Source organism: Hyperolius riggenbachi, chromosome 3 (genome assembly GCF_040937935.1).
Source record: "Hyperolius riggenbachi isolate aHypRig1 chromosome 3, aHypRig1.pri, whole genome shotgun sequence".
Classification (NCBI taxonomy): domain Eukaryota; kingdom Metazoa; phylum Chordata; class Amphibia; order Anura; family Hyperoliidae; genus Hyperolius; species Hyperolius riggenbachi.
This window is the reverse complement of record NC_090648.1, coordinates 437,088,422-437,115,812: the sequence shown is the minus strand read 5'-3', so window position 1 is coordinate 437,115,812 and position 27,391 is coordinate 437,088,422. Positions and strand designations below refer to the sequence as shown.

The 27,391-nt window shown below is 48.1% G+C and overlaps 1 protein-coding gene and 1 long non-coding RNA gene across 4 annotated transcripts in view; one reads left to right on the top strand and one right to left on the bottom strand.

The window, feature by feature from the left end:
• Positions 1–27,391, bottom strand: part of B4GALNT3 (beta-1,4-N-acetyl-galactosaminyltransferase 3) — a 154,598-nt gene that overhangs the window by 41,745 nt on the left and 85,462 nt on the right. The window contains exons 3-4 of one of the 3 annotated variants that reach the window (XM_068277687.1): positions 23,294–23,341; positions 2,380–2,475 (exon numbers count right to left, since the gene is read on the bottom strand). In XM_068277687.1, coding sequence (XP_068133788.1) covers positions 2,380–2,475; positions 23,294–23,341 — 144 coding nt within the window. Of the gene's footprint in view, positions 1–2,379; positions 2,476–5,025; positions 5,108–23,293; positions 23,342–27,391 lie in introns of those variants that run through there. The other 2 variants (XM_068277688.1, XM_068277689.1) reach the window with 2 other exon arrangements.
• Positions 2,791–26,607, top strand: LOC137564190 (uncharacterized). The gene is made up of 3 exons (XR_011030545.1): positions 2,791–2,846; positions 23,670–23,769; positions 26,276–26,607. It is a non-coding gene; the product is annotated as an uncharacterized lncRNA (long non-coding RNA).

The following is a 27,391-nucleotide window of genomic DNA, read 5'->3' as shown; positions in this document are numbered from 1 at the left end:
TCTTGATTTAGGAGCCAGAAGGACGCTCTATCTACAGGAACATTGCAGGAGCGATGCTGTGATCTGTCCAATTATCTGTGCGAGATCTCGTAGTGTGTATGGTGGTGTGGATGAGGTGTGAGATTGCTCGCAGGATATTTTGCTAGACAGCTATGGGTGTGTTTTCTAATGTTTGGTAGAGACATCTTTGAGCATTTTTTACTGTGAATTTTATTCATTTCATTAATTTTATTCTAATAAAGTGAAGAATTTATCTTTGCATAGTGTGCAGGAGTCCATGTATTTATAAATTATTTATACATAATTATTATAAAATTGGCTTCAAATCTCAAATTAAAAAAAAACAAAAAACATTTGCACCAAAACAGCAGAGGGAGAACAACTATATCAGAAATCCCATCATGCTTTGCACTGCATCAGGGGGAAAAAGCCCGGGCAATTTTCTTCTGTACAGCTAAAAATTAGGCTTGGATAAGAAAAACAAAGTTCTGATGCTGTGAAACTGTTAAAGAAACACCAAGCCTTTTCAGTGCTGCCAAGTAGATTTTTAGTCTGGAGGTTCACTTTAAGCCTTGTGTGAGGTCACGACATTTCCCCTGCATACTGTACCTGTGAATGCTGATCAAATGAGCTGATACATCTTTCAACTGAAGCAGAAAAATATGACATAGATCAATAGGGCCAGTAATACAAACACTCTCCTTATCTTGGATGTGTTTGAACAATATCAATTTGGACCTAAACAAATATTAGATCATGTTTACGCCAATGCATGATCTATTTTGAATGAATCATTAACAGGCAGCCTGGTGGCTGATCCGGTTCAGCCAGTGCGCTATTGATTCAACAAACTGTAGAATGAGAACACACCCGCTACTGGCGTGATAATGGCACAGTACTGAGTGCAGCCCTCTTCCTGGTGGTAGAAGGTGGATGTGCTGCACTTAGAGAGAAGCTTTACCAATAGATAGTAGTAAAGAGAAAAAAATAAATCAAGACATTGCAACATGAAAAGTAAAAAAAAAGATGGTAGACAGTGCCGGGCAGAGGCGAGAGAGGCTCCAGCCTCAGGGCGCAGTGTAGGAGGGGCGCATAACGCACTCAGCTTTCATTTCCCTATTGTGTTTGAAGCAGAGAGAAATAAGAAAAGGGGATACATGGTAGTGACTGCAAGCCAGATAACTAGAGATTAAGGTGTTGGGGGCCCTGGGGCACCTCTTAGTCTATTAGTCTAATAGCAATCAGGGTGTGACGGCTGAGGTGGGAGGGATGGAGGGGCGCAGTTTGGCGTCTCAGCCTTGGGTGCTGGAGGACCTTGTCCCGGTAGATCAAGGAATGATTGTTACTCGCTGTGTAATTTAAGTTGTTTGATCCGCTGCGAGCCTGCAGGTCAGCATCCTTACATCTTTACAACTGGTAGGCATTGAAAACAATGGACAGCGCCAACTGCCCTTATCTATAACACACCCAGTTACCATGTGATAGGCTAAAATATTTTGTATGTGTAATATATACAGCGTATATATATATATATATATATATATATATATATATATATATTATATATATATATATATATATATATATATATGTACATACATAGTGTCCTGACAGGACCATGGCCCTGACATCACACTGTGGGAGGGGTTCACCACAATATCAGCCACACAGTCATCCCTGATGATCTGTGAGAGAAAAGGTAAAGATTTATTGTGGGAAAGGGAGTACATTATTGGCTACTGATTAGGATAAAGTTTAGTCCTAGTTTAAAGGTCCTCTTTAATTAGGATCTGCATTTATTTCACAGAAAAAGATGAATGGTAAGCAGGCCATACACTTGACAAAGTGCACCATCAATATACAGCAGATTCGATCACTGTGGTCGAATCTGCTTGAAATTGGTAACGCAGATGTTGCCCAATCGATTTCTGTCAGAATGGACAAAACATTTTGCTTGATCAGCAGCAGGTTGAGAGTGTGTCGCTAGCAGCTTCTAATCCGGCGACGACTGACGCAGAATGGCAGCATTACTCTCACCTGTCCAGCTAGCGTGTGTCTTCCTGGGTCTGGTGGGTTTTTTTGACTGGCGGATCTCCTCCTCCGTGTGTTACAAGTCAAAGTTCAAACACTAGAGCTCTGGCAGTATACATCCTGGAGCTCTAGTGATTAAACTTTAGCTTTTGTCACATGACACTGAAGAGAAGAGGGACACAGGGAGGTGGAGATCCACCGTCGATAATAATGATCAAAAACTGCTGCCATATTTGATCCATCCAGTGTGAACCTGTTGCTTTACGTTGTTTAGTGGTGTCCCTTGTGTCCACAGACCTATATACAAGCACATGCTAAATATATGTACAGAAAGTCAAGAATACTCACATGGGGGTAGAGAGGGAAGTGCAGGTTGCGGCGTAGCTGGCGGATGCTGCTTCCACACCAGTCCTCAAACACATGAAGATTCACCTGCCCAGCAAACTGGAAAACAAAACACACATCACTGGATTCTGCACTCATGCTAACAGGACGTTCTGTTCTTACTTTATCCTGCAGGGGGCAGTGTTGGAAAGCTCTGTATGTATTGAGATATCTTTTTTTAAGTAGAATTTGCAATGTAAAAGCTAGAATTCAGCAGGTGCATTCTGCCTGCCAATTAAAGAGGATCCGAGATGAAAAACTAACTATAACAAGTAACTTGCCTATATGGCCTCAATTCACTAAGGTTAACTCCTGTCTTTAATAACTCTTCTGAGCTGTTTTACAGTTATCACCATGGTGATATAATTGTGATAACTGTAAAACAGCTCTGAAGAGTTATTAAAGACAGGAGTTAACCTTAGTGAATTGAGGTATGTCTTATCTAAAGTTTAGATAGTTTACACAGCAAATCTAGCTGCAAACAGCTTGAGGCTGGTTTCACACCACGACGTTGCGTTTTAGGGGACGTTATGGTCGCATAACGTGCCCCTAACACAACGCCTGGTGCTCCCTGCTTTGGACGTCAGAGTGAGCCGCGTTGTGCAGCTCACTCTGGCGTCCATGATGCCGTGATGCGCACTCTTGGACGCATGCGGCATCACGTGGTGTACTTTATACTGGTTGAACTCGATGGACGTATGTCTTTTTTCAACCAAAATAACTATGTAACTATGTAACTATGTAACTATGTGGTCCCGCCGGCCAATCGCCGCACAGAGCGGCCGTTCCAAGAAGTAAACACTGCACGTCACTGAGTGCAGTGAATATTAATTAGCCATGTGCCTGGCCGCTCTCCGCTCCTCCCCAATGTTACTGAGCATGTGCAAGCAGTCTAACGCGGCTCTGCCGCTTACAAAGTACTGCATGCAGTACGTTGACTTATGGTGCAGCGTTACTGTGTAACGCAACGTGGGCACTGTGAACAGCCCATTGATTTTTCATTGCTGTGCGGTGGGCTGCGTTACAGGCTGCACTAACGTGCGCCTGTAACGTCCCACTGTAAAACCAGCCTTAACCTCCTTGCCGGTCTAAAAAATCCGGCAAGGAGGCAGCGCCGCACTTTTTTTTTATTTTTTAAATCATGTAGCGAGCCCAGGGCTCGCTACATGATAGCCGCTGAGCGGCGGCATCCCCCCACCCACTCCGATCGCCTTCGGCGATCAGAGTATGCAGGAAATCCCGTTGAGAACGGGATTTCCTGCAGGGCTTCCCCGGTCGCCATGGCGACGGGGCGGGATGACGTCACTGACGTCATGGACGTCGGGACGTCACAGGGAACCCCGATCCGCCCCTCAGCGCTGCCTGGCACTGATTGGCCAGGCTGCGCAGGGGTCTGGGGCGGCTCGGTGCGGCAGGTAGCGGCGAATCGGCGGCGAGCGGCGGCGATCACGTACTACACGCAGCTAGCAAAGTGCAAGCTGCGTGTAGGGAAAAAAAATTATGCAAATCGGCCCAGCAGGGTCTGAGAAATCCTCCTGCGCAGGTTACCCCGAGCTGAGCTCGGGAAAACTGGCAAGGAGGTTAATAGAAAATTATTCTTTCTTCCTGTGATACAATGACAGCAGCCATGTTGTTTGTAAACATTACACAGAGGCAGGCTTGTCTGTATCTTGAGCACTCAGCCTGTGAAAAAACCTAATCCCCCCTCCTCCCCCTCTGCCTCTGAAATCAATGGCTAGTAACACCTCCTCCTCCTCCTGCCCAGACTGAGCTCCCATGAGCCCTTGCTACTGCCAAGGCTCTCTGAAAACCTGTGGGCATGGTTTATTTAGTTTATAGGGAATTAGAGTATTGAAACAAAAACAAAAAAGTATTTGGCTTGAGGAATGCCCTATAAACAATAGGAAAGGAACACAATTATGCAATGAGTAAAAGTTCACCTTGGATCCACTTTAACCTCAATTATGACTGGAAAAGTAAGCGTTTAAAAACACCAGTTTGGAAGTTATACCCAAAAAAAAAATCTAAACGATTTTGAAAAATGCATTTTTCACTTTATTCACTTAGCTACAAAAAAACAAATCTTTGTCCAAAGTGGGCCCGGTTCACGTTGGTATAATAAATGGTCCGTTTAGCAGATGTGGATCCTAATGGAGGCGAACGGATCCTATGTTAATCAATAGGGTTCTGCTCACATTGCTCCATTAGAACAGATGCGTTTGGCATGCAAGTTTGGAGAGGCTTCGGTAATAAAGATCAAAAACTGATGTCCAATAAAAACGGATCCATTTCTACACAGATCAGTTTTTGATCTATCCAGTGTGAACCTGTTGCTTTACTTTGATCTCCAGTCACAACAAGAGGACACTACAGCTACTGCTGCTACTACTACTACTGCTACTACTACTGCTGTAGCAGCAGCAAGAGCCGGATCATTCACAAAGCAATACAAGGCAGTTGCCTTGGGCGGTGGCTAAACTACGGCCTGTGGTCCACACCCGGCCCAATTAGTGTTTCCATCTGGCCCACTGATGCAGGGCTGGATTCTGCTTCTCTCCTCTCCCTAGTTATATGCAGAGTTGTGAGCGGAGCTTAAATACCATTACTCACCTGCTCTCAGCACTGCCTTCTTATGTGTGTGGATTTTCTTTTTTTTTGGAAAGGGAGAAACCTTGTCTAGCTACCTTTAGGGTCACTTTGCCTAAGTGTGTTTTGGGAGAAACTCAGGCCAACTGTCTTTGCATTACACTGTTATGTTACAGATAGCCACACCCATTTTTCACCATGGTGTGCTGAACTCACTCCTATTGATCCAGCGCCTCGGTCAAAGTTGAGAACCCCGTGTGGCTCTCAAGTCAAAAAAGTTTGCCCCCACCCCTGGACCAGGGCCTGGAGAGAGTCTAGGGGACTGGTGAATGCTAGCCCTCACCAAAGCATAGGTCTAGTTCACATTCAGCCCTGAACCTCCATTAGTCGTGTGAAATCATGCAATTTAATGCGATTTGCATTCGTGATTCCCGTTCAATCGCAATCGCAAATGCTGCAGTGAAAATGTATCCATAGGTATACATTAGCAGCAGCGGTTTGCTGATCATCGGCAATCAGCAAAGTGCTGAAAAAGCTCCCAGTGTGAACTAGCCCTAACTAAAAATGCCAGGTGACCGTCAGCGGTGGACAAAAACTGCTATCTTGCCTAGGGTCCTATTTCATCTTAATTCTTTTCTGGCTGCAGCCACTATTATTACTCTTGCTATTACTGCTACTACTACTACCAATACTGCTGTTTCTGCTACTACTACTACTGCTGCTACTACTATTACTGCTGCTGCTGCTACCACTGCTGCTGCTGCTATTACTACCACTGCTGTTGCTGCTACTACTACTATTCTGTGGCTGCTACTACTACTGCTGCTGCTACTACTCCTACTACTACTGTTGCTGCTACTACTTCTACTTACTGTATGTGGCTGTTACTACTACTGCTGCTGCTACTACTACTACTACTACTGTTGCTGCTACTACTTCTGCTACTACTACTTCCAGGGCCGGGCCGAGGCATAGGCTGGAGAGGCTCCAGCCTCAGGGCGCAGTGTAGGAGGGGGTGCAGAATTCATTCAGCTGTCATTCCTAATTGTGTTTGAAGCAGAAAGAAATAAGAAAAGGGGATACATGGCAGTGACTGCAAGCCAGATACCTAGATATTAAGGTGTTGGGGAGGTTGTGGGCCCTGTGGCGCCTCTTAGTGTAATAGCAATCAGTGTGTGACGGCTGGAGTGGCAGGGATGGAGGGGCGCACGTGTCTCAGCCTTGGGTGCTGGAGGACCTTGTCCCGGCTCTGACTACTTCTGCTACTAGTACTACTACTACTGCTGCTGCTGCTACTACTTCTGCTACTACTACTGCTGCTACTACTACTGCTGCTACTACTTTACTACTGCTGCTACTACTACTTCTGCTGCTACTACTACTAAATTGGCTGCTGTTGCTACTATTACTGTTACAACTACTGCTGTTGCTACTACTACTGCTGCTGCTGCTGCTGCTACTACTACTACTCCTTAGGGCCCATTTCCACTATTGCGAATTTGCATGCATTTTTCGCATGCAAATTCGCATAGCAATACAAGTGAATGGGACTGTTTCCACTTGTCAGGATTCCTTTGCGTTTTTCTGTGCAGAAAAATTTTCGCATGGCAGAGCCATCAGAATTCGCATACCGCTATGCGAATCGCATACAATGTATTTAATAGGAAATTCGCATGCAAACAATGGAAAATCACTCCAGCACTGCCATGGTTAAATTCGCATACATCGTCATCCATGAGAATTTGCATGAAAATTCGCATAGACCCGCATGCGAAATTCGCATCCGCATGCAAATTTTTCCCGCAACGATTCACACCGCACAAGTGGAAATGCAGCCTGAGGGATGGTTGGAAATATCTATATCCGATTCTGCTGAAATTTAGATTTCCTAATTATCTGATTTCCTGCTTTTCTGATTTTCGAGTATTTTATTGGTCATTTTTTGCATCACACAATGCAATAAACGAAAAGCGGAAGGTCCGCACTTATCCATCAATCTTCTTTATTACTGGGCGTATCCATAATAAAAATCTACAGACATCTCAAGCTGACATGTTTTGGACAAGTGGAATCCATAATCATAGCCTTTTGCATCACGCAATGCAAGAAATTTTAAAAAAATGGAAATCTTGTGATTTGTCTAAAATTAAAAATGTGCGCAAAAATTCTGCATTCTCTGTATGGTTCAATGCTTCTGAGTTCTGTGTTTGGGCTAAAATTACAGTTGCAGTAAGTCAGATTTCCACGAAATGTCTACGAAATTCTGATTTCTGAATGGAAATATAGATTTCTGATCGGAAATTTTAGTTCTGTCATATCCGAATGAGCTCCCCTACTACTACTACCACCACTACTGCTGCTGCTACAGCTACTACCGCTACTGCTGCTACTACTACTACTACTACCACTACTGCTGCTGCTACAGCTACTACCGCTTCTGCTGCTGCTACTACTACTACCACTACTGCTGCTGCTGCTGTTACTACTACCACTACTGCTGCTGTTACTACTACCACTACTGCTGCTGCTGCTACTACCACTACTGCTGCTACTACCTCCACTATTGCTGCTGCTACTACTACTACTGTTGCTACTACTACTACCACCACTACTGCTGCTGCTACTACTACTACTACTACTACTACTACTACTACTACTACTACTACTACTACTACTACTACTACTACTACTACTACTACCACTACTCCTACTACAGCTACTGCTGCTACTACTACTACTACTACTACCACTACTGCCATAGTCCCCAACCGTCCCGTTTTCGTCGGGAGTGGCACGATTTGGGAGGGCTCTCCCGCTATCCCGCTATGACCCCCCAGTGTCCCGGCTGGCTGGGGGGTCAGACGCAGGGGCGGACTGTTTGCGCAGGAAGGGAGGCAGCCAGTGAAAGGGAGCTGGTGGCAAAGCGGCGGAGAAGGGGGGGAAGTCTCCCCCCTTCCCTCACCTTGGTGCTCCCTTTCCTGGCTCTCCCTTCCGGAATCCGGATTAATGTGTCTCTCTCCGATGGCGCAGCGGCTGACAGCGGGCGGGGAGGACTTACCGCTGTTACGCAGCCGCCGGAGAGAGCTGTGATCTGTGCGCCGCAAGTCTGGTCTACTCAAGACCAGACTAGCGGCGCACAGATCACAGCTCCCTCTGCCGGCTGGAAGGACATCGGTAAGTCCTCTCCGCCCGCTATCACTCTGCTGCTGCGCCATCGGAGGAGACACATTGATCCGGAAGGGAGAGCCAGGAAAGGGAGCACCAAGGTGAAGTAAGGGGGGGGGGGGGAGACTTCCCCCCTTCTCCGCCACTTTGCCACCAGCTCCCTTTCACTGGCTGCCTCCCTTCCTGGGGGCACCTATACACCTGGGTATACTGGGGGCACCTATACACCTGGCTACATATACTGGGGACACCTATACACCTGGCTACATATACTGGGGGCACCTATACACCTGGCTATGCTGGGGGCACCTATACACCTGGCTACATATACTGGGGGCACCTATACACCTGGCTACATGTACTGGGGGCACCTATACACCTGGCTACATATACTGGGGAGACCTATACACCTGGCTGCATATACTGGGGGCAGCTATACACCTGGCTGCATATACTGGGGGCACCTATACACCTGGCTGCATATACTGGGGAGACCTATACGCCTGGCTATACTGGGGACACCTATACACCTGGCTGCATATACTGGGGACACCTATACACCTGGCTGCAAATACTGGGGACATCTATACACCTGGCTGCATATACTGGGGAGACCTATACACCTGGCTACATCTACTGGGGACACCTATACACCTGGCTACATATACTTGGGAGACCTATACACCTGGCTACATATACTGTGGAGATACTTTAAATTGATATATTACTAATTTTAAAATGTTAATTTGAAGGAAAATGAACCAGGATTGAAAGGACCAGTGTGGTTTGAATTATAAAACCACACATTTTTCTTAGGAAATCTTTATGGTATGCATGACTAGGGGTGTGACGGGGGCGTGATATGGGGTGTGTCAGGGGCGTGGCTTAAGTGTCCCTCTTTCTCATCTCAAAATGTTGGGAGGTATGCTACTGCTGCTGCTGCTGCTACTACTACCACTACTGCTGCTGCTGCTACTACAGCTACTGCTGCTACTACTACTGCTGCTGCTACTACCACTACTGCTGCTTCTGCTGCTACTACTACTGCTGCTGCTACTACCACTACTGCTGCTTCTGCTGCTACTACTACTGCTGCTGCTACTACTACTATAACTAATGTTGCTACTACTACCACTGCTGCTACTACTCTGGGGCGTAGTAATAGGGGTTGCAGGTTGCGACCACATCGGGGCCCTTGAGCCATAATAAGCACTTCTACAGATGCTTTGAATAGTGGTAATCATTAACAAACTGTTCCCCATCCACCTCCTTGCTCCTCTGACACTATAGTTGCGATTGGCAGGTTTTGGTGCGCCTTATCAATTGCTAAGTATAGAGTGCTTGGGGGGCCCCACCGTAAAACTTGCATCAGGGCCCACAGCTCCTTAGCTATGCCACTGCTACTACTGCTGCTGCTGCTACTACTACTGCTGCTGCTGCTGCTACTACTACTGCTACTACTACTGCTACTACTGCTGCTGCTACTACTACTTCTGCTACTACTGCTGCTGCTGCTGCTACTACTACTACTGCTACTACTGCTGCTGCTGCTGCTGCTACTACTACTAAAGGGGAATTTAAGGGGAAGCCCATTAACATATCTGTATGTTTTTGGGTGCGTGAGGAAATCAGAGAGCCCTGGAGGAAACCCACGCACACATGAGAGGACATACAAACTCCTTGAAGATAGAGCCTTGGCACAAATTCATTTACTGGAAAAAAATGTTGAACCTCATATCTTTCAGCTTCTGTTACACGTATTCAGGGCTGGATTTCTGGTAAGGCCACAAAGGCCTGAGCATTGGGCAGCCCAGTGGGGCACTTGAACATGAAATAGGTTTGTTCATGAGAGGGGGGCTGCAGTGCATGGATGTTACATGTGGAAGAGGGGGCTGCACATGGAATGGGAGGGGGGCTGCTGTATATGGATGATACACATGGAAGAGGGGGCTGCACATGGAATGGGAGGGGGGCTGCTGTATATGGATGATACACATGGAAGAGGGGGCTGTACATGGAATGGGAGGGGGTTGCTGTATATGGATGATACACATGGAAGAGGGGGCTGTACATGGAATGGGAGGGGGGCAGCAGTGCATGGATGTTACATGTGGAAGAGGGGGCTGCACATGGAAGGGTAGGGGGGGCTGCTGTACATGGATGTTACATGTGGAAGAGGGGGCTGCACATGGAATGGGAGGTGGGCTGCTGTATATGGATGATACACATGGAAGAGGGGGCTACACATGGAATGGGAGGGGGGCTGCTGTATATGGATGATACACATGGAAGAGGGGGCTGCACATGGAATGGGAGGGGGGCAGCAGTGCATGGATGTTACATGTGGAAGAGGGGACTGCACATGGAATGGGAGGGGGGCTGCTGTATATGGATGATACACATGGAAGAGGGGGCTGCACATGGAATGGGAGGGGGGCTGATGTATATGGATGATACACATGGAAGAGGGGGCTGCACATGGAATGGGAGGGGGGCTGATGTATATGTATGAAACACATGGAAGAGGGGGCTGCACATGGAATGGGAGGGGGACTGATGTATATGGATGATACACATGGAAGAGGGGGCTGCACATGGAATGGGAGGGGGGCTGATGTATATGGATGATACACATGGAAGAGGGGACTGCACATGGAATGGGAGGGGGGTTGCTGTATATGGATGATACACATGGAAGAGGGGGCTGTACATGGAATGGGAGGGGGGCAGCAGTGCATGGATGTTACATGTGGAAGAGGGGGCTGCACATGGAATGGGAGGGGGGCTGCTGTATATGGATGATACACATGGAAGAGGGGGCTGCACATGGAATGGGAGGGGGGCTGCTGTATATGGATGATACACATGGAAGAGGGGGCTGCACATGGAATGGGAGGGGGGCTGCTGTATATGGCTGATACACATGGAAGAGGGGGCTGCACATGGAATGGGAGGGGGGCTGATGTATATGGATGATACACATGGAAGAGGGGACTGCACATGGAATGGGAGGGGGGTTGCTGTATATGGATGATACACATGGAAGAGGGGGCTGTACATGGAATGGGAGGGGGGCAGCAGTGCATGGATGTTACATGTGGAAGAGGGGGCTGCACATGGAATGGGAGGGGGGCTGCTGTATATGGATGATACACATGGAAGAGGGGGCTGCACATGGAATGGGAGGTGGGCTGCTGTATATGGATGATACACATGGAAGAGGGGGCTGCACATGGAATGGGAGGGGGGCTGCTGTATATGGATGATACACATGGAAGAGGGGGCTGCACATGGAATGGGAGGGGGGCTGATGTATATGAATGATACACATGGAAGAGGGGGCTGCACATGGAATGGGAGGGGGGCTGATGTAAATGGATGATACACATGGAAGAGGGGGCTGCACATGGAATGGGAGGGGGACTGATGTATATGGATGATACGCATGGAAGAGGGGGCTGCACATGGAATGGGAGGGGGGCTGCTGTATATGGATGATACACATGGAAGAGGGGGCTGCACATGGAATGGGAGGGGGGCTGCTGTATATGGATGATACACATGGCAGAGGGAGCTGCACATGGAATGGGAGGGGGGCTGATGTATATGGATGATACACATGGAAGAGGGGGCTGCACATGGAATGGGAGGGGGGCTGATGTATATGGATGATACACATGGAAGAGGGGGCTGCACATGGAATGGGAGGGGGGCTGATGTATATGGATGATACACATGGAAGAGGGGGCTGCACATGGAATGGGAGGGGGGGCTGATGTATATGGATGATACACATGAAAGAGGGGACTGCACATGGAATGGGAGGGGGGGCTGCTGTATATGGATGATACACATGGAAGAGGGGGCTGCACATGGAATGGGAGGGGGGCTGATGTATATGGATGATACACATGGAAGAGGGGACTGCACATGGAATGGGAGGGGGGCTGCTGTATATGGATGATACACATGGAAGAGGGGGCTGCACATGGAATGGGAGGGGGGCTGATGTATATGGATGATACACATGGAAGAGGGGACTGCACATGGAATGGGAGGGGGGCTGATGTATATGGATGATACACATGGAAGAGGGGGCTGCACATGGAATGGGAGGGGGGCTGATGTATATGGATGATACACATGGAAGAGGGGGCTGCACATGGAATGGGAGGGGGGCTGATGTATATGGATGATACGCATGGAAGAGGGGGCTGCACATGGAATGGGAGGGGGGCTGATGTATATGGATGATAAACATGGAAGAGGGGGCTGCACATGGAATGGGAGGGGCACTGCTGCACATGGATGATACACATGGAAGAGGGGGCTGCACATGGAATGGGAGGGGGGCTGCTGTATATGGATGATACACATGGAAGAGGGGGCTGCACATGGAATGGGAGGGGGCTGCTGTATATGGATGATACACATGGAAGAGGGGGCTGCACATGGAATGGGAGGGGGGCTGCTGTATATGGATGATACACATGGAAGAGGGGGCTGCACATGGAATGGGAGGGGGGGTGATGTAAATGGATGATACACATGGAAGAGGGGGCTGCACATGGAATGGGAGGGGGACTGATGTATATGGATGATACGCATGGAAGAGGGGGCTGCACATGGAATGGGAGGGGGGCTGCTGTATATGGATGATACACATGGAAGAGGGGGCTGCACATGGAATGGGATGGGGGGCTGATGTATATGGATGATACACATGGAAGAGGGGACTGCACATGGAATGGGAGGGGGGCTGCTGTATATGGATGATACACATGGAAGAGGGGGCTGCACATGGAATGGGAGGGGGGCTGCTGTATATGGATGATACACATGGAAGAGGGGGCTGCACATGGAATGGGAGGGGGGCTGATGTATATGGATGATACACATGGAAGAGGGGGCTGCACATGGAATGGGAGGGGGGCTGATGTATATGGATGATACACATGGAAGAGGGGGCTGCACATGGAATGGGAGGGGGGGCTGATGTATATGGATGATACACATGGAAGAGGGGGCTGCACATGGAATGGGAGGTGGGCTGCTGTATATGGCTGATACACATGGAAGAGGGGGCTGCACATGGAATGGGAGGGGGGCTGCTGTATATGGATGATACACATGGAAGAGGGGGCTGCACATGGAATGGGAGGGGGGCTGATGTATATGGATGATACACATGGAAGAGGGGGCTGCACATGGAATGGGAGGGGGGCTGATGTATATGGATGATACACATGGAAGAGGGGGCTGCACATGGAATGGGAGGGGGGCTGATGTATATGGATGATACACATGGGAGAGGGGGCTGCACATGGAATGGGAGGGGGGCTGATGTATATGGATGATACACATGGAAGAGGGGGCTGCACATGGAATGGGAGGGGGGCTGATGTATATGGATGATACACATGGAAGAGGGGGCTGCACATGAAATGGGAGGGGGGCTGATGTATATGGATGATACACATGGAAGAGGGGGCTGCACATGGAATGGGAGGGGGGCTGATGTAAATGGATGATACACATGGAAGAGGGGGCTGCACATGGAATGGGAGGGGGACTGATGTATATGGATGATACGCATGGAAGAGGGGGCTGCACATGGAATGGGAGGGGGGCTGCTGTATATGGATGATACACATGGAAGAGGGGGCTGCACATGGAATGGGATGGGGGGCTGATGTATATGGATGATACACATGGAAGAGGGGACTGCACATGGAATGGGAGGGGGGCTGCTGTATATGGATGATACACATGGCAGAGGGAGCTGCACATGGAATGGGAGGGGGGCTGATGTATATGGATGATACACATGGAAGAGGGGGCTGCACATGGAATGGGAGGGGGGCTGCTGTATATGGATGATACACATGGCAGAGGGAGCTGCACATGGAATGGGAGGGGGGCTGATGTATATGGATGATACACATGGAAGAGGGGGCTGCACATGGAATGGGAGGGGGGCTGATGTATATGGATGATACACATGGAAGAGGGGGCTGCACATGGAATGGGAGGGGGGCTGATGTATATGGATGATACACATGGAAGAGGGGGCTGCACATGGAATGGGAGGGGGGGCTGATGTATATGGATGATACACATGAAAGAGGGGACTGCACATGGAATGGGAGGGGGGGCTGCTGTATATGGATGATACACATGGAAGAGGGGGCTGCACATGGAATGGGAGGGGGGCTGATGTATATGGATGATACACATGGAAGAGGGGACTGCACATGGAATGGGAGGGGGGCTGCTGTATATGGATGATACACATGGAAGAGGGGGCTGCACATGGAATGGGAGGGGGGCTGATGTATATGGATGATACACATGGAAGAGGGGACTGCACATGGAATGGGAGGGGGGCTGATGTATATGGATGATACACATGGAAGAGGGGGCTGCACATGGAATGGGAGGGGGGCTGATGTATATGGATGATACACATGGAAGAGGGGGCTGCACATGGAATGGGAGGGGGGCTGATGTATATGGATGATACGCATGGAAGAGGGGGCTGCACATGGAATGGGAGGGGGGCTGATGTATATGGATGATAAACATGGAAGAGGGGGCTGCACATGGAATGGGAGGGGCACTGCTGCACATGGATGATACACATGGAAGAGGGGGCTGCACATGGAATGGGAGGGGGGCTGCTGTATATGGATGATACACATGGAAGAGGGGGCTGCACATGGAATGGGAGGGGGCTGCTGTATATGGATGATACACATGGAAGAGGGGGCTGCACATGGAATGGGAGGGGGGCTGCTGTATATGGATGATACACATGGAAGAGGGGGCTGCACATGGAATGGGAGGGGGGGTGATGTAAATGGATGATACACATGGAAGAGGGGGCTGCACATGGAATGGGAGGGGGACTGATGTATATGGATGATACGCATGGAAGAGGGGGCTGCACATGGAATGGGAGGGGGGCTGCTGTATATGGATGATACACATGGAAGAGGGGGCTGCACATGGAATGGGATGGGGGGCTGATGTATATGGATGATACACATGGAAGAGGGGACTGCACATGGAATGGGAGGGGGGCTGCTGTATATGGATGATACACATGGAAGAGGGGGCTGCACATGGAATGGGAGGGGGGCTGCTGTATATGGATGATACACATGGAAGAGGGGGCTGCACATGGAATGGGAGGGGGGCTGATGTATATGGATGATACACATGGAAGAGGGGGCTGCACATGGAATGGGAGGGGGGCTGATGTATATGGATGATACACATGGAAGAGGGGGCTGCACATGGAATGGGAGGGGGGGCTGATGTATATGGATGATACACATGGAAGAGGGGGCTGCACATGGAATGGGAGGTGGGCTGCTGTATATGGCTGATACACATGGAAGAGGGGGCTGCACATGGAATGGGAGGGGGGCTGCTGTATATGGATGATACACATGGAAGAGGGGGCTGCACATGGAATGGGAGGGGGGCTGATGTATATGGATGATACACATGGAAGAGGGGGCTGCACATGGAATGGGAGGGGGGCTGATGTATATGGATGATACACATGGAAGAGGGGGCTGCACATGGAATGGGAGGGGGGCTGATGTATATGGATGATACACATGGAAGAGGGGGCTGCACATGGAATGGGAGGGGGGCTGATGTATATGGATGATACACATGGAAGAGGGGGCTGCACATGGAATGGGAGGGGGGCTGATGTATATGGATGATACACATGGAAGAGGGGGCTGCACATGGAATGGGAGGGGGGCTGATGTATATGGATGATACACATGGAAGAGGGGGCTGCACATGGAATGGGAGGGGGGCTGATGTAAATGGATGATACACATGGAAGAGGGGGCTGCACATGGAATGGGAGGGGGACTGATGTATATGGATGATACGCATGGAAGAGGGGGCTGCACATGGAATGGGAGGGGGGCTGCTGTATATGGATGATACACATGGAAGAGGGGGCTGCACATGGAATGGGATGGGGGGCTGATGTATATGGATGATACACATGGAAGAGGGGACTGCACATGGAATGGGAGGGGGGCTGCTGTATATGGATGATACACATGGCAGAGGGAGCTGCACATGGAATGGGAGGGGGGCTGATGTATATGGATGATACACATGGAAGAGGGGGCTGCACATGGAATGGGAGGGGGGCTGCTGTATATGGATGATACACATGGAAGAGGGGGCTGCACATGGAATGGGAGGGGGGCTGATGTATATGGATGATACACATGGAAGAGGGGGCTGCAAATGGAATGGGAGGGGGGCTGATGTATATGGATGATACACATGGAAGAGGGGGCTGCACATGGAATGGGAGGGGGGGCTGATGTATATGGATGATACACATGGAAGAGGGGGCTGCACATGGAATGGGAGGTGGGCTGCTGTATATGGCTGATACACATGGAAGAGGGGGCTGCACATGGAATGGGAGGGGGGCTGCTGTATATGGATGATACACATGGAAGAGGGGACTGCACATGGAATGGGAGGGGGGCTGATGTATATGGATGATACACATGGAAGAGGGGGCTGCATATGGAATGGGAGGGGGGCTGATGTATATGGATGATACACATGGAAGAGGGGGCTGCACATGGAATGGGAGGGGGGCTGATGTATATGGATGATACGCATGGAAGAGGGGGCTGCACATGGAATGGGAGGGGGGCTGATGTATATGGATGATAAACATGGAAGAGGGGGCTGCACATGGAATGGGAGGGGCACTGCTGCACATGGATGATACACATGGAAGAGGGGGCTGCACATGGAATGGGAGGGGGGGCTGCTGTATATGGATGATACACATGGAAGAGGGGGCTGCACATGCAATGGGAGGGGGCTGCTGTATATGGATGATACACATGGAAGAGGGGGCTGCACATGGAATGGGAGGGGGGCTGCTGTATATGGATGATACACATGGAAGAGGAGGCTGTACATGGAATGGGAGGGGGGCTGATGTATATGGATGATACACATGGAAGAGGGGGCTGCACATGGAATGGGAGGGGGGCTGATGTATATGGATGATACACATGGCAGAGGGGGCTGCACATGGAATGGGAGGGGGGCTGCTGTATATGGATGATACACATGGAAGAGGGGGCTGCACATGGAATGGGAGGGGGGCTGATGTATATGGATGATACACATGGAAGAGGGGGCTGCACATGGTATGGGAGGGGGCTGCTGTATATGGATGATACACATGGAAGAGGGGGCTGCACATGGAATGGGAGGGACACTGCTGCACATGGATGATACACATGGAAGAGGGGGCTGCACATGGAATGGGAGGGGGGCTGCTGTATATGGATGATACACATGGAAGAGGGGGCTGCACATGGAATGGGAGGGGGGCTGATGTATATGGATGATACACATGGAAGAGGGGGCTGCACATGGAATGGGAGGGGGGCTGATGTATATGGATGATACACATGGAAGAGGGGGCTGCACATGGAATGGGAGGGGGGCTGATGTATATGGATGATACACATGGAAGAGGGGGCTGCACATGGAATGGGAGGGGGGCTGATGTATATGGATGATACACATGGAAGAGGGGGCTGCACATGGAATGGGAGGGGGGCTGATGTATATGGATGATACACATGGCAGAGGGAGCTGCACATGGAATGGGAGGGGGGCTGATGTATATGGATGATACACATGGAAGAGGGGACTGCACATGGAATGGGAGGGGGGCTGATGTATATGGATGATACACATGGAAGAGGGGGCTGCACATGGAATGGGAGGGGGGCTGATGTATATGGATGATACACATGGAAGAGGGGGCTGCACATGGAATGGGAGGGGGGCTGATGTATATGGATGATACGCATGGAAGAGGGGGCTGCACATGGAATGGGAGGGGGGCTGATGTATATGGATGATAAACATGGAAGAGGGGGCTGCACATGGAATGGGAGGGGCACTGCTGCACATGGATGATACACATGGAAGAGGGGGCTGCACATGGAATGGGAGGGGGGGGCTGCTCTATATGGATGATACACATGGAAGAGGGGGCTGCACATGGAATGGGAGGGGGCTGCTGTATATGGATGATACACATGGAAGAGGGGGCTGCACATGGAATGGGAGGGGGGCTGCTGTATATGGATGATACACATGGAAGAGGGGGCTGTACATGGAATGGGAGGGGGGCTGATGTATATGGATGATACACATGGAAGAGGGGGCTGCACATGGAATGGGAGGGGGGCTGATGTATATGGATGATACACATGGCAGAGGGGGCTGCACATGGAATGGGAGGGGGGCTGCTGTATATGGATGATACACATGGAAGAGGGGGCTGCACATGGAATGGGAGGGGGGCTGATGTATATGGATGATACACATGGAAGAGGGGGCTGCACATGGAATGGGAGGGGGCTGCTGTATATGGATGATACACATGGAAGAGGGGGCTGCACATGGAATGGGAGGGACACTGCTGCACATGGATGATACACATGGAAGAGGGGGCTGCACATGGAATGGGAGGGGGGCTGCTGTATATGGATGATACACATGGAAGAGGGGGCTGCACATGGAATGGGAGGGGAACTGCTGGACAAGAAATGGGTGTCACAACATACTTCGCCTGGGGACACATAAAATATAAATCCGGGCCTTGCACATATTGTGGAATGGTTGCTTTATATGCACATACAAATAAAGTAAGCCTTCCAATAATGTAGATTTTACCTAAACAGATTGTGTTTGTTTGTTTGTTTATTTATTTAGTATGCCAAAAGTGGTGTATCCCTTTAAATTGTACCTTATGCTGGCTGAGCACAACTGGATTACAATAGTAGTTTTCCAGAAGGCTGGTGTAATACAGAAGCCAAAACCTCGTCTGCTTCAATCAGGAAGGAACAAGGTAATAAGTTTACTATTGTTTTGACCTCCATGGGTTAGTGTGCATAAAGCATGAAACATTTCAGCTTCTACATTACATCAGTCTGAAGCGGAGTCCCGGCTGACTGGAAAGTGTATGTTGTAATCTGCTACACCTGCAGTGCAACATTCCACATTAGAATGCGGCCATAACCCCAAAATGCAATGCTCCACCGTGAGCGTAACCTTACACCAGTCATATGGAGAAATAAGCTTGAGACTGTGATCTGTTCATTCTGCCAATATAAGGTATCCTGAGGTCTAGTACAGGCCCATAGTACGGGTATAAAAAAAATGCATTAAAAAACATATTTGAATCCGCAGTGCTGTACTGGATACATAGTCTTGTAACTTAATTGTCCCTCAGAGGGGCTCACAATCTACTCCCTACCATAGTCATTTGTCCATCATAGTAGAGCCAGTTTAGAGGGAGCACATTCATTATCTGTGTGTTTTTGGAATGCGGGAGAAAACCGGAAAGCCTGGAGATAACCCACGCAGACATGGGGAGAACATACAAACTCCATAGTGCCCAGGCTGGGATTCAAACCATGAACCAAGTGCTATCCACTACGCCACTGTGCTGCCCTGTATGAAGATATCAAGAACACTGCTGTGGTGGTTATAAGGACAGAAAACTGGCTGTGAGCACACAAATACTTTCCGCTAAGGGCCCGTTTCCACTGCAAGCATGCAAATCTACATGCTATTTTCTGGACACAAATTTGCATGTGAAAGTGAATTCACATGCATTTATGTCCATTTTTGCATGCTTAGTCGCTGATTTTTTCCCCCGTTTTTTTTGGAAGGGGGGCTGTTTATTTGTCTCTCTTGACATGTTCAAAAGCACATGCAAAAACACACAAGAACCCTAACTTGATAAACGCATACAAAAAAGCCATGCGACGTCCAAACAATTGTAGCACTGCTGTCCGGATTTTTTTGTGCGTGCTGCTGGCCCATTGAAATACGTCAGTATGCGAATCTGTGTGCAGAAAATGCACACAAATTCGCATGTAGTTATTATTATTATTACTTATTTAGCGCTGACATCTTCTGCAGCGATGTAGAGTATATATAGTCTTCTCAATTGGAACAGTTAAAAATGACGCACAGCGCCAACAGTATAAATATGGCGCTGCATTAATTTACATTAATAATATTTATCGTTTTATGGGTTAAAAATGGTTGCAGCATTAATTTACATTTTAAAATGATATTTATCGTTTTGTGGGTCTAAAAATGTGTGCCATTTTTAACTGTTCTGTAGGCAGCGGGCGTCAGGGGGGAGAGACAGTGGGTAACTAGGCAGTGGGGTGGAGGGAGTAGGATTAGGTGGAGGGAGGATGCGTGCAAAAGCATACATTACCTTGTCCCTGCCGGTGATTGCTCCTTCACTTCTTCAGTTAGTTTGCTGTAGTCCTGCATCCAGCCAATCACCATGCGGCTTCCGTTTCGGCATGGTTATTGGCTGGATGCAGGACGCGATTGCCGGCTGGGACACGGTAATGTATGCATACATCCTCCCTCCACGTAATCCTACTCCCTCCACCCTCTGCCTAGTGTCCTGCTGCCTCTTTCCTCCCCCCCCGACCCCGCTGCCTAAGACTACCCCCCCCCCCCCCCTGCATTTTTCAATGGCGCACCGTTCCGCTGATAAGTGTATCATAAAACTCTATTTACCATTTAATTTGTATTTACATCGCGTTTTGATACATTTATCGGCGGAACCAGGCGCCATTTTTCACTGCAACATTTTTAACTGGACGCTTGTCACTAACTGTCTCTCAAAGGAGCTCACAAATTAATCCCTACCATAGTAGTGGAAATCGGCCCTTATAGTTATACTATACAACACTTTCTTTTCTGATCAACTCCTGTTACTGTTACACATTCCTTCCTAAGAAGGAATAACACTTTATGAGAATTGTGTTCTATGTATGTTCAGCAGCCATACATCACAGGACCCTCCTGCCCCCTTCATGTACCCTCCGTGCTGGAGAGACAGACCCGGAGCGCTGGTTAGCTCAGGAGGAGGAGGGGCTGGCAGGTATTAATTGCAAGTTGCCAGGTGGGTTTAGGCAGCAGCAGAGGAGTGTATTAATTCATCGACACAATACTTTCTCTATGTGGCTGAATTAATCTCCTTCACTCTCTTTGTGGAAATGGATCTCAGCATAGGCCATGACTGGGGCCCCTATTAAAGCTCCAATTACAGCCCCCCTCCCATCATCCTATTCTTCCTTATCTCCATAATATCTGGAAAGTGGATCCAGGCTTATAGCAAGTTGTTTTCCAACAATGCTAAAGTGCCTAAATAGGCATTTTGTGATGTATAGGCACTTAGGCAAACAGAGCTGTAAAGAATGAACTGCAGCCCTGAAGCCGCCAATGTCTGCTCCTCATGTTGCCGGACGCCTACAGCTTGATCCGGAAAGTGATCAATTTCTACCCAATCGCAAATTGAAAGGGAAGTATTGACTGATATAGCACCTAGCACCAGAGATGAATTAAGATGTAATGGGGCCCTAGGCAAGGTAGTAGATTTGGGGGCCCCCCTTGTGGTGGTCTTTTTGGTAAACTGAAGTGGAGAGAGGTCAGAGAGGGTGGCTGATGGGCCCATTGCCACCCACTAGGCCCCAGATACCTGCTTAGGTTGCCTGGTGGATGTTCTTGCTTTGTCTATTACTACCTGATCAGGTTTGAGCAAAAATATAATTGAGAACCTATCAAACCAGTTACCCTGCTAATGTTGTACTGCTTGTAGCCACCCATTGCAAAGTAGGTATTTCTCCCATGCCACTACCCGCACTACAAGAAATACCTGTTCATTCTATATGTAACTACTGTATATAGTAGTATTGTAATGATCCGCACCACCTTAGGAAGTGTAGCTTCGTTTATTCAGTAAAAAAAAGGACATACTATTTAAAAAAAAAATATGGGACAAGAAAGCCCAGAACTGGGCAACTTGAAGATGAGCGGGAGCCCGAAACAGTGGACTGTCTTGCCCAATAGTTCTTTTTAAATAGTATGTCCTTTTTTACTGAATGAATGAAGATACACTTCTTAAGATCATTACAATGCTAATGCATTGGAGATCCTGTGGTGTCCAGGAGAGATTTTATGCATGCCTTATCACCCATTTCTAGGGGTGGTCAGCCAGTGAGAGCGGCCTCACCAAAAGAGCTATTACTGTATATACTCGCGTACAAGCCCTAAAAACACCTAATATTGTGTAACCAGCTTATAAGCTGGACCCCGATGCCCTCCTAGCGATACAGAGCGTGCATCGCAAGCGTGAAAAAACAGTTTTACAGGGAATCCTTCTCCAATCTGTACAAAGCCAGAAGCAAACAAAAGGCTTTTGGCTCTGGTTCTGTGTAAGTAAATTCAACTGTATTAGCATATGTAGTTGCAGATGGGGCTGTTTACTGATGCAAGGAAAGCCACATATGTCAGCAGTCATTGCTTTGCAATTTTGTAACCAGGAATATCTTATGTGGCAAGAGATGGGTGTAAATGCAAATTAACGTTTTGTTAACACTGCATTATATGACCAGGGAGGGTCATGATTACCATATTAGGCAGCTTGAAAATAGGACAGCTGCTGCATTTGATTGTATTTCCAAGCAGGGATGTAACAATATCCTGCAGGGTGGGGGTAGAGCTGGATCATCCATAAGGAAAACAGAGGCAGCTGCCTAGGACCTGAAGGGAGACTAGGGGCCTGGTTGACACTAGCCCTCACCAAATCTTACATAAAAAGTCAGGTGGCCGTCAAGGGTGGGCCCAAAGTTGGTACTTGCCTGTGGCCCCAATGCACCATGATTCCTTCCTGGATGGGGGAGGAGTGAGGACCTGTCGCTTTGCTGGTTGAAGGTAAAGTATGCTACCGCTGCTCTATCATTAGGGGAAGGGAAGAGGGGGAGGCGGCTTGCAGGGGGGCCTAGCCGGCAGTAATTTACTGCAATATTCAGGGGAGGGTTTGCAAGGGGTGCAGGCAGGAAAAGTCTTTCTGGGGAGGCCGCCAAGTTATGTCCCTGTTCCAAGATGCATAAATTTGCATAACATTAGTTTCAACTCAGAATAACTTGCATGTCATTTTTATGACCATATTTTATGAAAGCAAACTAGAATTGTGCATGAGATTATCTTAGCCAGACCGTACCTCTGGCTTCCAGGGCACAGACAGATTCCAGGATGCCGCTTCTCTTTTCTGTGGAAACAAAGAGGAAATGTTAGCAGGTGAGCAGGTGGTATCAAAATGTGTGATCAAAGCAAGTTTTCATATCAACTGTAGACTGTAAACTAATAGGGCTTAGGCTTGTATCCCACTGTACTCGCTTTGCTGCGTCTGGTGGAGCATTCCCTTCATTGAAACTGCAGTGACCCATTTCCATGAATTCAGCTTTACTTCAAACACAATATAAATTATATAAACAGAGGCAGAGCATGCAGGGGAATATAAGCATAAGATTGTGAAAGTAAATAATTAAACGTTATCTTCAATAAAATATGCACGATAAAATCATTTTTCATTCCAGGGCATTATCATTTCCTCAACAGCATAAAAATGCTTCTGAATCGGCTCCACCGCGCCTCGTGCCTCACACAAAAAATGATTTCACACTGAGTCATCAAAAGGTAATTTGTAAGCCTGTGCGATTTATGGGTCTGAGATTACACAAGAACTGGGTGACAGTGGTCATAAACAGACGAGATAAGAAAGCTTGGAAGCGGTTGGAGGGATCACATTTTCAAGTCACATGGGGTTGGCTAGATCTTTTTTCCTGCTGGGATTTTATTTTTTTAACACGAAAGCTGTTGAGGGGGAGTCTTGCGACTGGCTATGTGTTTTTAACCTCTTGAGGACCACGGGCTTAAACCCCCCTAGTGACCAGGTCATTTTTTACAAAATAGGCTGCTGCATCTTTAAGGCCTCGCTGCAGGGCCGTAAAACTCAGCACACAAGTGATTCCCCCCCAATTTCCCCCCCCCCCCCACGCTTTTCTGCCCACCAACAGAGCTTTCTGGTGGTGGGGTCTGATCCCCGCCGGCATGTTTATTTTTTTATTTATTTACTTTTTTAACTAAATTGCTCTATATATTTTTTTTCTCACTAGGCCTGCCCTCCGTTCCCCCGCCAGCCAATCCCCGTGATCGTAAGAGAACAGAGGCGCCAGCAGGATAAAAGGTAATAAAAATTTTAAAATTTGCTGGGAGGCAGTGGTGGACTTACCTCGGGAAAGCAGACTCAAAATACTGTCTGAATTAAACAAATAAATTTATTATTGGTACCCCAAAAGATGCAACGCGTTTCGCAGGCACAGCCCGCTTCATCAGGCAATAAGATAGGGGACAAACAGTAGCTCGTCAGTAGCACGAATTGCGCCTCTGTTTGTCCCCTATCTTATTGCCTGATGAAGCGGGCTGTGCCTGCGAAACGCGTTGCATCTTTTGGGGTACCAATAATAAATGTATTTGTTTAATTCAGACAGTATTTTGCGTCTGCTTTCCGGAGGTAAGTCCACCACTGCCTCCCAGCAAATTTTAAAATTTGTATTACCTTTTATCCTGCTGGCGCCTCTGTTCTCTTACGATAATACTGTGTCCACCCCTGGTGGAGGGGTGACCTACCCCTACTTTCCTGATCTACAGAGAGCGACATCTTAATCCTGAGTGAGGACAGGTCTAATCTCCTCACCTGCATCTACAGTGGTTGCCTAAGAGGTAACCCATGTTTGTGAGTATATTCATCTCACACTTACATTTATCCACGGTTTCCAATACATACTACACTATATTGGGCTCTCTGTGTTTCTTTTTTAATCCCCGTGATCGGCTATCATAGGCATTAGCCTATGACAGCCGATCACTCTTGAGCCTGCCAGGAGGACAGCCGTGTCACACGGTACAGCAAGATTTGGCGTGAGGCGGTCACCTAGTAGTTAAGACTGGTTGCACACCTTGGGCCTGATTCACAAAGCGGTGCTAACAGTTAGCACCCTGGTGAAAAGCCCTTTATCATGCCTAAACTCTGTTTAGGCATGATAAGTTTAGGTGTGATAAGTTTAGGTGTGATAAGTTTAGGCATGATAAGTTTAGGTGTGATAAGTTTTTAGGCGTGATAAGTTTAAGCACCAACTGGGTTAGCACCGCAGTGCACAGCTGAACAAAAGTTTTGAGCTAGCAAAGTCTGGTGCACTTTGCATAGAGTTTAATGGCGCTGCTTTGCGTGTGGGACTTTGCATGCGATCTAAACTTAGCATGCCTAAACTTATCATGCCTAAACTTATCATACCTAAACTTATCATGCCTAAACTGAGTTTAGGCATGATAAAAATGGTTATCACGCCTAAAGTCTCTAACTGGGTTAGCACCGCTTTGTGAATCGAGCCCCTAATGTTAGCCATGTGTTGTGGTGGAAGCAACACAACGCAGAAATCAGCCTACATATGACCCCTTGCCACGGTGCAGAGACAGGGTCATATGAATAGCGGCCCTCGGCTAGTGACGTACTTCCTGTCCGCCACTGGGATTCCCATCAGTCCACGCATGTGCGCCTCCCGTGTTGCACCTTGCATTACTGCATAATCCGCGCGGTAAGCACGGATCATGTGGCAAAGTGCTGCAGGCTTTGCGTCGGGAATGCAGCAGTTTTGGATACTTCCAGCGCATCGCGTGAAGTGTGCAAGTCTCCACAGACTTGCATGGCCCTTGTGGCGGTTATGCGGCGGGGAAGCCTAACACGGTGAGATGCAGTCTGCAAGTGTGCAAGGGGCCTCAAGGAAATACTTCAGGCCTCGCCATCAAAACACAAACTTCTTATTTGTTTTATAGGCTCTGAAGTTCTAAAAATAATGGCATTTGTGTGGAAAGACTAAAAACAGAATATTAGTAATTAACATAACCAATAATTCCACAACTAGTCAGCTATGACTATGATGTATAACACACCGTCAGGTGCTCTGCAAGCCTGCAGCAACATATGGAAGAGGAGAGGATTAGGAAATGGTGGGTGTGAAAAGACCTTGATCACTGTGAAATCACCTTGAACACTGTGAAATGAGTGGATTATCTGACCTGGCAATGTGAGATGGGATCTTTTTGACATCTGTGGTAATGAGCATTCCTTCTATTCTTCACACAGGCCTTACCCAGCTTACAGGGAGAGAAACAGGATCATGAAGGGTCAACAGTTTGCCCGGTAGCCAGTGACAGGTCATGCATTCTGGGCTGAGCTGCATGAATGGAAAGAGGAAGAGGAGCACTTTGTCCTGCTGGGCATGTGCTGGACCATACTTGTGAATGACCTCGTCCATGGCCAGGAGAGTGGCCGGAAGAAACTTTTTGATTGGTGCGATTGGAAGTCAAATAAGTTTAGAGGGACTCTACTGTACACTGGAACAATTAATGTACAAAGATTATATTTCTAATCCTCTCATTCTGTACACTGAACAATAGTATAATAAAAGCATAGTGAAAAACAGGAACAATAAAAACCAGTATGCCAATATAATACAGTACATAGATAAAAGAGTACAAAATGTGCAAAAACTATAAGTATAATGAGCATACAGAATAAAGAAGTCCATTATAATCCTGGATGGGCTCCTATAACCAGGCAAAATAACTGCCACAATAAACTCCAAAATAAAGTGCAACAGCACCAAGGATTATAAGAGTGCAAACTGTGAAATGAATAATTGTGCAAACTCCCTAACAAAAGAGGTAGCCGTTAAAGCAAGGAGACAAAGTGCAACAGTGCCCAGGATTGAAAGGTAGTAGTAATCATCCATAAGGCCACCAACCAGGAAGGTGGAAAGTGCTTATGGGCTTATTTCCACTTGTTCTGCATCAGTTTTTTGCATCCAGATTTGGATGTGGCTATTTAGCGCCTGTTTCCACTACACGCAGATTGGATGCAGAAAAACAGACTCTAATGAATCCCTATGGGCCTGTTTCCACTACCGTGTTCATTGTATGGGAAACAATGCATGATGCAGAAATGCCTATGGGCCTGTTTAGTGGAAACAGGCCCATAGGCATTCATTGGAGTCAGTTTTTCAGAATCTGCGTGTAGTGGAAACAGACGCTAAATAGCCACATCCAGAAATCTGGATGCAGAAAAACTGATACAGAACTGTGCCGAACTAGTAGAAATAGGCTCTTAGTGCACATCATGGGGAACTCCGGCTTCTTGAAGAGGCTATACGAAGATCCAGGGGGCCTCTGGACCATTCAAGAGGTGTACTGTAAGGTAATA